Genomic DNA, 12,121 nt, shown 5'->3' on the forward strand with positions numbered 1-12,121 from the left:
CCATGGCTCTGAGCTGGCTACAGATTAGAATCATGCGGAGACTTTTAAAACAACAACAGTCCATGCCGAAGCCTCACGTCAGGTCACTTATGTCTGAGTCTTTGGGGAATGAGGCCTGGGCATGGGGGACAAGGACAGGCAAACTAGGAACTGCAGCTGTTGCCCGGAGATGTTCACTTCTCAACATCATATATGATTTGGTTAGGCCAAAATCTCGTCCAGTCTTACTCAGTTCCTAAAATCTGGAACATTTTAAATAAAATAAATAAAATAAAAACATTTTTAAAAGATGTTTAAAATGCTTAATGGAGCCCTGGCCGGTTTTGCTCAGTGGTTAGAGCATTGGCCTGCGGTCTGGAGAGACCCAGGTTCGGTTCTCGCTAAGGGCCCATATCTCGGTTGCAGTTTGTCCCGGCCCTGGTTGGGGTTGTGCAGGAGGCGGCCACTCGATGTGTCCCTTTCACATCAATGTTTCTCTCTCTCTCTCTCTCCCCCTCCCACTCTATCTGAACAAAAAATGGAAAAATGTCCTCGGGTGAGGATAAAAAAATAATAATAAAATAAAAATAAAATAAAATGCTTAATGGATATCTGTAGTAATGAGTAAAACTGCATATATTATTATTATTTTAAGTTAAAATTTAGGATGCAGTAACTATATATTGGGTATAAAAGAAACAAATGACTAGAAAGTTTACAAAAGAAAGGAAATACAGGAAAGGAAATATACTAAAGTTTCCTGGTTATGCCTGGTGTTAGGTCTTTAGATGATCATTTCTCCACCTTTGTGAATTTTCCAAGTTTCCTGTGATGGCCAGACATTACACTTATAATGGGAAGGAAGTAAAAGCGAACAAACCGACCACCTAAAGAGCCAAGGGCACATCTCTCCGAATGTCTGTCCGCTAGAGCTAAGATGAGAGGCTTCTCTAAGGCACTCGGGACAGCTCCAGAACCAGCCAAAGCAAGTGCACCTTCCTCTGTCCTGGTTCCCTCAGTTCACGTGGTTTGACACAAGAGCCCGCTGACCGGGAGGAGTTCAGAATAAAAAATTTCCCTAAACCCTTAACAGCGCCAATAAAGAGGGTCACTTACCAACGGGGATCCTGTGTGGGAGGTAAAATAAACCCTATCGTTGAGACCCAGGAGACCCTTCAACAGCAGGGAAGTACTGGGGCTATTCTCCAAAACTCCATTCGTGTCTGGGGCACGGAGGGGAAAAGCAGGTTTTCTGGGTAAACGACCAGATCTGGTTTTCACTTGCAGCTGCTTTGATTAAGAGAGACTTGTTCTTATGAACCAAAGATCCACTCTTGCTCCTGGCCTAGGAAACAGTGGCACACGGCATCCTGTCCCATCTACTCAAACTATGGCCAACCTAGAGAAGCCAGGGCTCCTGAAAGGGGTGCATTCTGCCCATGAGCCCAGAGCAAACTGAAGACTGGGTCTATGCAGTATCTCTGATTGACCCCACCTGCCCGCCTCTCCACACCGCCCCCCAGGCGAGGAGGTGTGACTGCAGGGGTGTGGTAAACCCTGGGATCCTTACCTGCTTGCCTCGTTTTCCTGGCCTTCCTGTGGGCCCCCGGTGTCCTGCTATCCCAGGCTCACCCTTTGGACCCATCTCACCCTAGAAAGAAAGAACAGAAGCAAGAGAGGAATTAGGGCCTGTGGAGCGGGCACATCTCTGCAGGTCTACCCAGTCCCTGGCCGTGAGGGCCACCTACTGGATTATTCCAGAACTTCCCCAAGTGGGCTGCTCTGGGAGACTGGAAGAGCAATGAGGTCACGTGGAAGGTAGGCAGGTTCTTCACGGAAGAGGAAGGAAAGGAGAAGGTTACCCTAGGGAGTGATTTATTATCTGAGAGAGACAACTGCCGGGCGCACAGATTTCGGTGTCCCACATCGCCATCCAGAATGGCCAAAGTCGGGGGGCTCCTGCATTTCAGTCACAAGTGGGCCTGTGACACTACAAGCTGTCGGGGGAAACGCTTTCTCTTCCCGTTGAAATTTCATGTTGTGTTTTGTTTTGTTTTTAGCACAAATTCAGATCTGGGTTTTTGAATGATTAGACACAGTTTTGACAACTATCATCTTTGGGAAGTTTCTGTTCATGTACTAAACTTTATATAGGGGTGTATATATCCCCCCTCTTCAGTCAAAATTGGTTTGAGTTCCAGCTCACTTCCATTTGATTTAGATGAAAACTCTGTGGGGAGATATGTTCCAGACATATGTTAAAATACTCGATATGATTATTGTAAAGGCATGGAAAGCAATAAGCAATATTCCTAATTGAAAAGCCCTATTTTGAAGTATCAGAATCAAATGCACAAATTGCAGAATTCTATTGTTTAAGGCCAACCTTTCGTAAAATCCATTTCTCCGTCTCAATTTCTCTCCTTCTCTGTGCTCTTCTGGGATTCCAGGCCCTCTTGCTGTTTCTTTGGGTCATGAACCCACAGGCCATTGTCCCCATCTCCAGCAATCCCTCTACAGCCCAGAATGCACCTCCAACAAGCCAAGTTTAGCAATAGCAACCTCGACCGTTTCTGTTAGTCAGCAGCCAGTGTCCATGAAGAGCTGCCCCAGACACCTAGAGAAAACAGTAAACACCCAGACGACTTTTCACATGGAAGTCAGAGGAGGTATAACACAGCAAAACTCCAGGGAACACCAATACACAGTAAGGATCCAGCAGAAACATCTGAAATTTTCTGTCGGCTCAGCCAACGTAATGAATCTGTCCTTACCCAAGTTGCTACATCTTGCCTCACCAAGAATTGTCCTTAAACCTATGAGTTCTTCCCAACCCCCATGTCCTTCAGGATGCTAGGCAGTGAAAGAGTGTGGAAGGGTAGATGGATTCTATGTGGCCATGGAGATGTGTGCACAATTTTCCGTGGCTGTTTAGAAGGGGCCAAGGGGTGTCTTGTTTGGCTGGGAGAAAAGAGCAGCATAAACAGCATAACTTTTTTCAAAGACTGTCAGAAGGAAGTGTAGCCCTTCTCTTCATCAACTGGAAGCAGCCAGTAATTTCTTGATCTAATTTCTCTCCTCTGACCTAATTATGGTTATCATATGAGCTCTGTCTTAGAACAGCCTGCCATGAAACGGGAAGAGGAGTCTTGAAGGCAAGTCTAGTAAATAGAGCAGAGACCAGAGAAGCTGTCATCTTTAATTTACAGTAATATATTTATTCTTTGATGTTCACTGTTACACTGAAGGAAAACCTAGCCTAAATATTTTTAAAATTTTTTCCTTTTTTATTTATTGTTGTCAGAGAGAGAGGAGGGGAGCGAGAGAGATAGGAACTTTAATGAGAGAGAACATCGACTGGCTGCCTCCTGCGTGCTCCCCACTGGGGATTGGGCCCACAACCTGGGCATGTGTCCTGACCTGGAATCAAACTGGTGACCTCTTGGTGCGTGGGTCGACGTTCAACCACTGAGCCACACCGGCCAGGTTAGCCTAAATAGTTTTAAATGGAATCATTGTTTTCTTTTAATATTTTCTTTAATTTTTTATTTACTTAATCTATTTTTAACCCAATACCCCGTCTAGGGTAGCAGAAAAAATGTTTTTGACAGTTTAAGGCAGTGGTAAATTATAATAAATTAATGTCAAATGATTGAAATTATTTAAATATGCTCTACTGACTGGAGAAAATCAGATAACATTGTTTATTCGAGTTGGGAAAATAAAACTTGAAGGAGAACTTGAGAAAATGTTTAGAATTTTAAGAAAGCATCTCGTTGGCATGTTGGAGGACACTGTGCTCTGAGGCCAAGGTTAAAGGAGCGGGTTCCCACGTCAGTGCCTTAGGGCACGAGGACCCACCGCTGCGGAGTTAGACTAGGGGTTGTTCTCGTGGCCATCTGTGCACCCTCTCTCTTCATTCTCTCCACCTCCTATCACCACCCTCCCCGTTCTTCTCCCCTAGACCCTAACCCTAAGGAGAAGTTGTTGTTTTTCATTGTCAGTCCATTGTCATCTTCACAGCCTTTGTCATATCTGCACATCATTTTATTCGTATTTACTAAATAATTTTTCCTTAAGTCAACTTTTCTTTTTTTAATCCTTATCCGAGGATATATTTTTCCATTTATTTTCAGATAGAGTTGCGGGGAGAGAGGGAGGGAGAGAGACAGAGAGAGAGAGAGAAACATCCATGTGAGAGAGACACACTGATTGGTTGCCTCCTGCACGACCCCAACCAGGGCTGGGGACAGACTGCAACCAAGGTACATGCCCTTGACCGGAATTGAACCTGAGACTCTTTGGTCTGGATCGACTTTTAACCACTGAGCCAAACCAGCCAGCGCATGAATTAACTCATTATCAAGCCTTTTCCCAAGCAAAGATAATCATGAACTCCCACCAAATATTTAACTATTTTTAAAAAACTTAACTATCAAATAAAAAGTGTTTGCTACCACCCAGCTAAAATAGCTCTGCAGCGATAGCGGTACATGTGCCGCCCCTGCAGAAGTGCCAGCTGGCGGCAGCCGCAGTGGCTTTAAGCCGAGATGCCTGTGCCTTGCACTGGGGCCCTTCACCACGGCAGCTCGGACCCGAGCCGCTCGCCTTCCAACATCACCGCGGCCCTCTGAGAGCTACCGAATGCAGAGAAAGGCCTCTGTCCATCAGGGGAGGTGTCCTTGCCCTCCCACTGACCTGGAGGGAGGTCTCAGACCATCCTGCCACCTTCTCACCAATATGTTCAGCAACTTGCTCCCCTTCCAAACCAGAATCTTCCATAATGAGACCTACTTTCCCTGCCTGATAAACAGAGAGGCAGACCTCTTTTTTGTACTTGGATGGTCTAATTTTTTTTTTTTTACTTCTATTTTTACTACTCAATATACTTACTTTCTGCCCCAACATTCCAGGAAATCCCGGGAAACCCTGTGAAAAGAGCAAACACAGTGAATGACTCTGAAATAATGCATGAGAGGGCCGTGGAAGAGCTTAGCCAGCCATGTTCAAGATAGAGCCCTGTCAGCCAGCCAGCCAGCCAGCCATCTAGTCAGCCAGCCAGCCAGCCAGTCAGCCAGACAGTCATCTAGTCAGCCAGTCAGTCATCTAGTCAGCCAGTCAGTCATCTAGTCAGCCAGCCAGTCATCTAGTCAGCCAGCCAGCCAGCCAGCCAGCCAGCCAGTCATCTAGTCAGTCAGACAGACAGACAGACAGACAGTCATCTAGTCAGTCAGACAGACAGACAGCCAGCCAGTCATCTAGTCAGTCAGACAGACAGCCAGCCAGTCATCTAATCAGTCAGACAGACAGACAGACAGTCATCTAGTCAGCCAGACAGTCAGTCAGACAGACAGACAGTCAACAGCCAGCCAGCCAGTCATGTAGTCAGTCAGACAAACAGACAGAGAGACAGACAGTCATCTAGTCAGCCAGCCAGCCAGCCAGCCATCTAGTCAGTCAGACAGACAAACAAACAGACAGCCAGTCAACCAGCTAGTTAGCCAGACAGTCAGTCATTTAGTCAGTCAGCCAGCCAGACAGTCATCTAGTCAGTCATTCAGACAGACAGACAGACAGACAGACAATCAGTCAGTCAGCCAGCCAGCCAGCCAGTCAACCAGCCAGCTAGTCAGTCAGCCAGCCAGCCAGTCATCTAGTCAGTCAACCTGTCAGCCAGCCAGTTAATCCATCAGCCGGCCGGCCAGTCAGTCAGCCAGCCAGTCAGCCAATCATCTAGTCAGCCAGACAGACAGACAGCCAATCAGTCAGCCAGCCAGCCAGCTAGTTAGTCAGCCAGTCAGTCAGCCAGCCAGCTAGTCAGCCAGCCAGTCATCTAGTCAGCCATCCAGCCAACCAGTCATCTAGTCAGTCAGTCAGTCAGACAGACAGATAGATAGCCAGCTCGTCAGCCAGCCAGCCAGCCAGCCAGTCAACCCACAAGATGGGGGTGGGCAGGGGCCACCACTTCTGCTGTAATTGACCATTTCTATGCAATAGCCATTACCTTTTCTCCTTTGGGACCCAAGTCACCCCTTTCACCTCTGGATCCCTGAGAGAAAACCACAGGAGAGAGTCCATGAGTCAATACATAGAGTATTTTGAACTAAAAGGTCCGAGCCTATGCCAATACCCTCATTTCACAGGCAAAGAATCAGAGATTAAGTGGCCTCTCCAGGAAGAAATGCTTTGTGATTTACCTTCTACTTGAACCCCAAATACCTCTGCATTAATAAAGAACAGCTCACAGGAACTCTGTCCCCCGGTTCTGGCTGGGATTTTTGTTTTGACACGAGAAGGTTGTGTGGTGAAGGCCTGGTCTGAAGACACCCCTGCCGTCTCCCTCCCACCCCCATGCGAGCTGCGTTGTCTCCACCTGGCACAAGCTTCGCTTGCTCTCTGCTCCACGTGAGGGCCTTTCCGGCCTGGGAGCTCCTCCCTAAGCGGCCTGCCCTGCCTCAGGGGCCCTCACTTGTCTCTCAGCCCACTGGTAAAAGATGGGGGAAATCAAGGCAGGGTCACGGCAGTCACTGACTGAAGAGAGACCTGGCCCATCCTCACTGACCCCGGAGCCGACAGCCCAGACCAGGAGCCGGGACAGAGAAGCACTAACCTTTTCCCCTCTGGATCCAGGGTAGCCCTGAAAGAAAGCAGAAGGTACATTTACAGTCAGGCCTGTCGGGCCTTTGGTTTGGGTGCGAGAACAGAAGGAATCCCTGAATGTGGTGAGATGTGTCTCACACCCTGCAAGTGTTGGCGGGGGCTGCAGCGTTCAGTGCAAAGAGGTCCCTGTGGATTGTGTGTGTGCCAGGCCTGAACACAACACTGCTTTTCTCACCACCCCCCAAAGGCCTGAGCAAGGATTGCCATCTGTTCTGTTGTCCAGCTTGACCCTTGCTGCCCAGGAGAACAGTAGGAATGGCATCTATGCCCCTGCGGCCCAGCCCTGAAGTCCCCCAAAGGTTGGTAAAGACAAGCACGCTGGCATCGGGCTGTCCAACATCTGTGACATTGGCTGGCCCAGGATGGCAGCTACACCCAGTTCCCATCTTTGTAGATAACCGCTCCAGAGTCTCAGTGAGAAGATCTGGGAACTTCACACTGACCTTGGAGCCCATTGGTCCTCTTGACCCCGGTAAGCCCATCAGGCCCAGGTCACCTTTTTCACCCTGTGGGAATCAGAAGAGGAAAAGAGACCTATAGTGATATTTCCTAGAGAAACTGACTCAGGAAGTCCTGGTCAAGATCAGAAAGGAACTTGGGACATTGGGGTTGGCTTGTGAATCTGGGGACCCCAAACGCTCCCTTGCTTACTCCCAGGGCCCCAAGGCTTTATTCTGGTATGTGAGATTAAATATAAAATAAATAGCCAAGGCAGAGCAGATCTCCAAAAGTAAATTCTCACTAAGATGTTGCAATGGAATAATGTTCGATCTTTTCCTAGAGAAAGTTGTAAGAGGGTGGTGGTAGGGAGAATACAGGGCACTGGGGCCCCAGAGGACAAGGTGTCAGCACCAAAAAAAACTTCACCTGCTTTGCTCTTTGCATAGGGTAGGACTTCCAGACATCTCCATATACTCTCACCCTAGGGTAGCAACCAAGTGGAGTGAACATCAATGAGCCTCTGTGTGTACGATGAAGGCAGGGAGCTAAGACTCATGGGTGAGCTTTGTTGCCCTTCAGAATCATTTGCAGTTGAACTTTCAGCACCTTCTGTGCTAAAAAACTATTTCTACCAGTGCTAACCAGTAGAAATATAAGGTAAGCCACATACTCAATTTTAAATTGTTTTAGAAGTCACATTAAAAGTATGAAATTAACATTAACAGTATTTTTTATTTACTGTAATTAATTTAATTTAATAATCATTTCAACATGTAGTCAATATAAAAATTATTAATGAGATATTTTACATTCTGTTTTTCATGATAAAAATTTGAAATCTGTTGTGCATTGTACATTTAAACCACATCTCAATTCAGGGTCTAAATTTTCATCCAAAAAACATGATCTGTATTAAGAGTTCATAAAATGTAGAGTTGAAAAAGCAAATTTCCATACTCAAGATGTGATTCATACATTTTATATATTTAAATGTTTTCAAATAACTGAACTGAGTAAAGGTTTTAAAATTCAAACTTTAATTGAAATGGAGCATCCAGTTCCTCATTACAAGGGTTCAATAGCCACATGTGCCTAGTGGCTGACATATTGGATGGCTCAGCTTTATACAGTTATTTTTTTTTTAATATCCTTGGGCCCTGGCCAGCATGGCTCAGTGGTTAGAGCATTGACCCACACACTGAAGGGTCACAGGTTCGATTCCCAGTCAAAGGCACATACCTGGTTTGCAGGTTTGATCCCCAGCCCCGGTCAGGGCATCTGCAGGAGGCAACCAATCGATGTGTCTCTCACATCGATATGTCTCTCTCTCTGTTCCCCTTCCTCCATCCCTTCCACTCTCTCTAAAAATCAATGGGAAAAATATCCTCAGGTGAGGATTAACAAATAAATAAATAAAAAATATCCTTAGGACTTTTACAAAGACTGGGAACAGTTTTCTATTCCCTTATCAATTCTGCCAGTAAATGAATCAGAGTAGATCGAGACATTCACCTGCCCGAGTCATGGCCTCTACACCCAATAGCCTATGACCAAAGTGAGAAGAATGTAAGCAAAGGCATGGGTGTCATGTTCGTTTTCCATAACCTGTCTGAGGAAAGGGATTTCATCAGCATTTGGTGACTCCTCTCTGAATGCAGGGTTTCGGTTGTTCCCGTCGGCCAAAGCCAACCCCCTCAACCCTCCAGCTCCAGCCAGATCACATGACAGGACAGCTTTCCAGACACAAGCCCCTCGTAGGTCATCTGGGGAAACCGGAGAGCTGCACGCTAACTCTCAGGACAAGGGGGCCAGGGCCCGGAAGAGGGCAGCAGACCCTCATTTCTCCCCTACTGGGGCAGAGCTGTTGAACCGACTGAGCTCTCACAGTCCCAGTGAAGGAGGAAGCATTTGGGGCCCTCTGGGCAGTCCTTGTGCCCTCTTCTTCCTGCCCCTTTGAGGAAGTGAGCGTCACTCACTGTGTGCCAAGGGCCAGGGGAGCTGCCATCTTCTCCCTCACGCTCCGATACCACATGCGACCTGAGAGTGCACCCCACTTACCCTGGGTCCTTCGGGGCCAGGCCAGCCGACGGGCCCCGGCATGCCAGGAGCACCTGGGGTGCCAGGTCTACCCTTCAAAGAGAACAGAAGTCAGGACAATAGGGTTTGTTTCCCTCCTTCCAGGAAATAAGATTTGTCTCTGGGGCCCAGAGGGGGATGGGGCCTCAAAAGCAAGGCCCCAGGACCCTCACCTCCAAAAACCGAGAGCCAAGAGGTTAGATCACTTAGGTATAAGTGAAAGCTCTTGGTGTGACATTGTATCAACACACGAGATCTTATTCTACCGAGCAAATGAAAGGTGGTGGAGAAGGGGTTCTAAACTTCTTGGTTTTTCAATCCTTTATCACTTCCACCCACCCACCCAAATTCCACTGCATTCCAATAGGTTCCCCCAAGGATGCCATGTAAATGGCCTAGGATTATGTTTGGGGAGCAGTAGCAGATTCTGTTGGTACTCCTCCAGATCTTGTTCACCTGCTCAGTGTGCCCATCCCCCAGGGGCTACCTTCCGTGCTGTAACAACTCATTCCTGCAACCTGCCACAGTGGAGTTTCCTGGGGGCAGTCGGAGCTGCCCAGAGATTTGCCTCCCCTCCCTGCAGCCAATAGCCCAGCTCCCTTACCTCAAGGCAAGACGAACTCTGTGGTGCAATTCTTACTCCACAGCTTCCCCAGGGATGGGGCTGAAGCCGGACGTCGCCTGATACCACCCCCACACTGGGCTCTTCCCCTGCCCCGTCTGGATTCCCCCTCTCTCAGGCTCCTCTTGAGAGAGCTCCCTTAATAACTGATTCACCCGCACATGGCAAGAGCATCTCTGTCACTGCTTCTAAGAAACTCAGCCTAAGCCAGAGGTTATGGAAGAGTTGGAGCAGGGACTTGGGTTCACCTTGACCTCTGCACCCACCGGCTAATTTCAGTTAGCCTAGCTAGAGATGTGGAAGGCTCAGCCCCTAAACCAGGGATCGCAACTGTCGCGTGTCTACGAGTTTCTGCTCTTGCCTCCCACATCCACAGTGCACATCACTAATCGATCATGGCCCTCATTAGTTCTGAGCACGGAGACCATTCCAGAATCCTCTCCGGCCCAGCAGTTCAGCCACTGTGCCTTGTCATTTGTGCCCTAAAGGGTTGTAACTTTGCCTCGCAAAGGTCTGTTTGAGGCTCTAATTGATAGTGAAAGTAATTGAATAAAACGTTCAACCCAAAAACTATTAATTTATATTTAGAGCCACGGGCATCTTTCTTGGCCAAAGTTTCGCCTCTCCTCCTATCACCAAGACCTGGGTCTCAGCGCCAGCATCCACGGACCGCAGTGAGTGGCTGCTGGCTTTCTTCTTCCTGACAGTAATGAGAGTCTTGATAACATGTGTTTGGTTCATTCAGAGTTCCTGTGACCTTAAGTAACTCCCATTTATTTCAGAAAAAGCCATTTGTTTCTGTCTGTTTGGCACTTTATTCTAGTTTAATCTAATGGACAGTGAGAGTCATTTTGTGCCACTGGTTGGGGCCCTGGGGGTTTCTCTGATGGATGGCAGGATGAGATGCCCTGAGGCTGGGGGAATCTGGCTGGGCTAGGCAGCCCTCGGAAGTCCAAAGGCCTGGTGGCAGCAGGCTCCAACTCCCAAGCGAAGGAGTGGGCAGACAGAGAAAGCTGCTATTGTCATCATCAGGATGATGGTGCCACCACTGTCCAATGGGTCGGAGGCTGCAGTAGTGCCCTGCTGGTTCCCCACCCCAAGCAGTGCACACACGGACACATGCACGCGGAACACAGTTGCCTATGTAATGCTGACAGGAACGCATGGACCATACCTTCCTTCCCGGTCGGCCAAGCTCCCCCTGTGGATGGAAAGGAGAGGTGGATGGAGGCTGCTTTGGAAGAGAAGTTCTAGAAGCAGAGGGCTTAGTAGGCCTGACGATTGGACATGCCCATGTGGCTTGGTCGCTTGGCCACTCAGCACCCCTGCGCGTCAGTGGGCCACGCCAAAACGCACCGGTGGGATCCCACACCTGCAGGGCAGCCCGGTATTCACGGAGCCCCGCCCATGCTCTAAGGCAGAGTTAGCACATGCCTTGACGCCTCAACCAGAAAAGGCTCAGTGGCATCCCCAGAGCACGGGCTGGAATTGCCAAGGAGACGTGGGGTGTGGAAGTGGCTCATACCTTTTCTCCCTTTGGTCCCATCTTGCCTGGAAGCCCTGGTGGACCCTACACAATCAAGAAGCAAAGAAAGTAGACATCAGATCAAGGCAGCACAGGTGGTGAGGGGGGCAGGACGGCTGGAAGGCTCTTGAGACACTCCTACAGCAGCCTCATTCTCGGTGCAGACTCAGGGCCCCAGAAACCCCACGAAGGACCTTCCTGTGCACGTCAGCCCAGTGTCCCCCTCTGTGTTCCTCCTCTTCCAGCTTTTGAGCTGCTTCCTCTCTGTGAGTTCAGTTTTCTCCCTGGGAGTCCTGGGTTGCCTGACACATCCTGAGTGCTTGGTGAGACTTGCAGAAACGCTGTTTGCTGCAAACAGGAGGCTTCGCTGCCTCTCAGATCTTTTCAGTTGCTCCTACCAGGCGTCCGTGGGCCCTGACAAAGGGGACGTCACACTTTGCACCCAGGAGCAGCCGACTTAGGAATCCCAGGGTGGATCTATGGGTACCAGGTACGGCCAAAGTCTTCTGTTTTAAGAAGATAAGAATGTGGGCAGCCTGACCAGTGTGGCTCAGTGGTTGAGCATCGACCCTGGACCAAGAGGTCACCAGTTCAATTCCCAGTCAGGGCACATGCCTGGGTTGCAGGCTCAGTCCCCAGAAGGGGTCATGAAGGAGGTGGCCAATCGATATTTCTCTTTCATATCAATGTTTCTTTCTCTCTCTCTAAAAAAATCAGTAAAACTCATTTAAAAAAAAAGAATGTGAGCAGCCCTAGCCAGTGTATCTCAGTTGGTTGGATGTTGTTCTTCGCACCAAGAGGTTGTGGGTTCAATTCCT

At 48.6% G+C, this 12,121-nt stretch overlaps 1 protein-coding gene across 1 annotated transcript in view; it reads right to left on the reverse strand.

Annotated features, from left to right (window-relative positions):
- COLQ (collagen like tail subunit of asymmetric acetylcholinesterase) overlaps window positions 1–12,121 on the reverse strand; it is a 57,669-nt gene that overhangs the window by 12,941 nt on the left and 32,607 nt on the right. Inside the window, exons 4-11 of the mRNA XM_036266893.1 lie at window positions 11,304–11,348; window positions 10,953–10,979; window positions 9,139–9,210; window positions 7,083–7,145; window positions 6,590–6,616; window positions 5,984–6,028; window positions 4,873–4,908; window positions 1,550–1,630 (exon numbers count right to left, since the gene is read on the reverse strand). Of these exons, the coding sequence (XP_036122786.1) occupies window positions 1,550–1,630; window positions 4,873–4,908; window positions 5,984–6,028; window positions 6,590–6,616; window positions 7,083–7,145; window positions 9,139–9,210; window positions 10,953–10,979; window positions 11,304–11,348 (396 nt within the window). The remainder of the gene's footprint in view (window positions 1–1,549; window positions 1,631–4,872; window positions 4,909–5,983; window positions 6,029–6,589; window positions 6,617–7,082; window positions 7,146–9,138; window positions 9,211–10,952; window positions 10,980–11,303; window positions 11,349–12,121) is intronic.

This window comes from Molossus molossus, unplaced genomic scaffold (assembly GCF_014108415.1).
Source record: "Molossus molossus isolate mMolMol1 unplaced genomic scaffold, mMolMol1.p scaffold_m16_p_18, whole genome shotgun sequence".
NCBI lineage: Eukaryota > Metazoa > Chordata > Mammalia > Chiroptera > Molossidae > Molossus > Molossus molossus.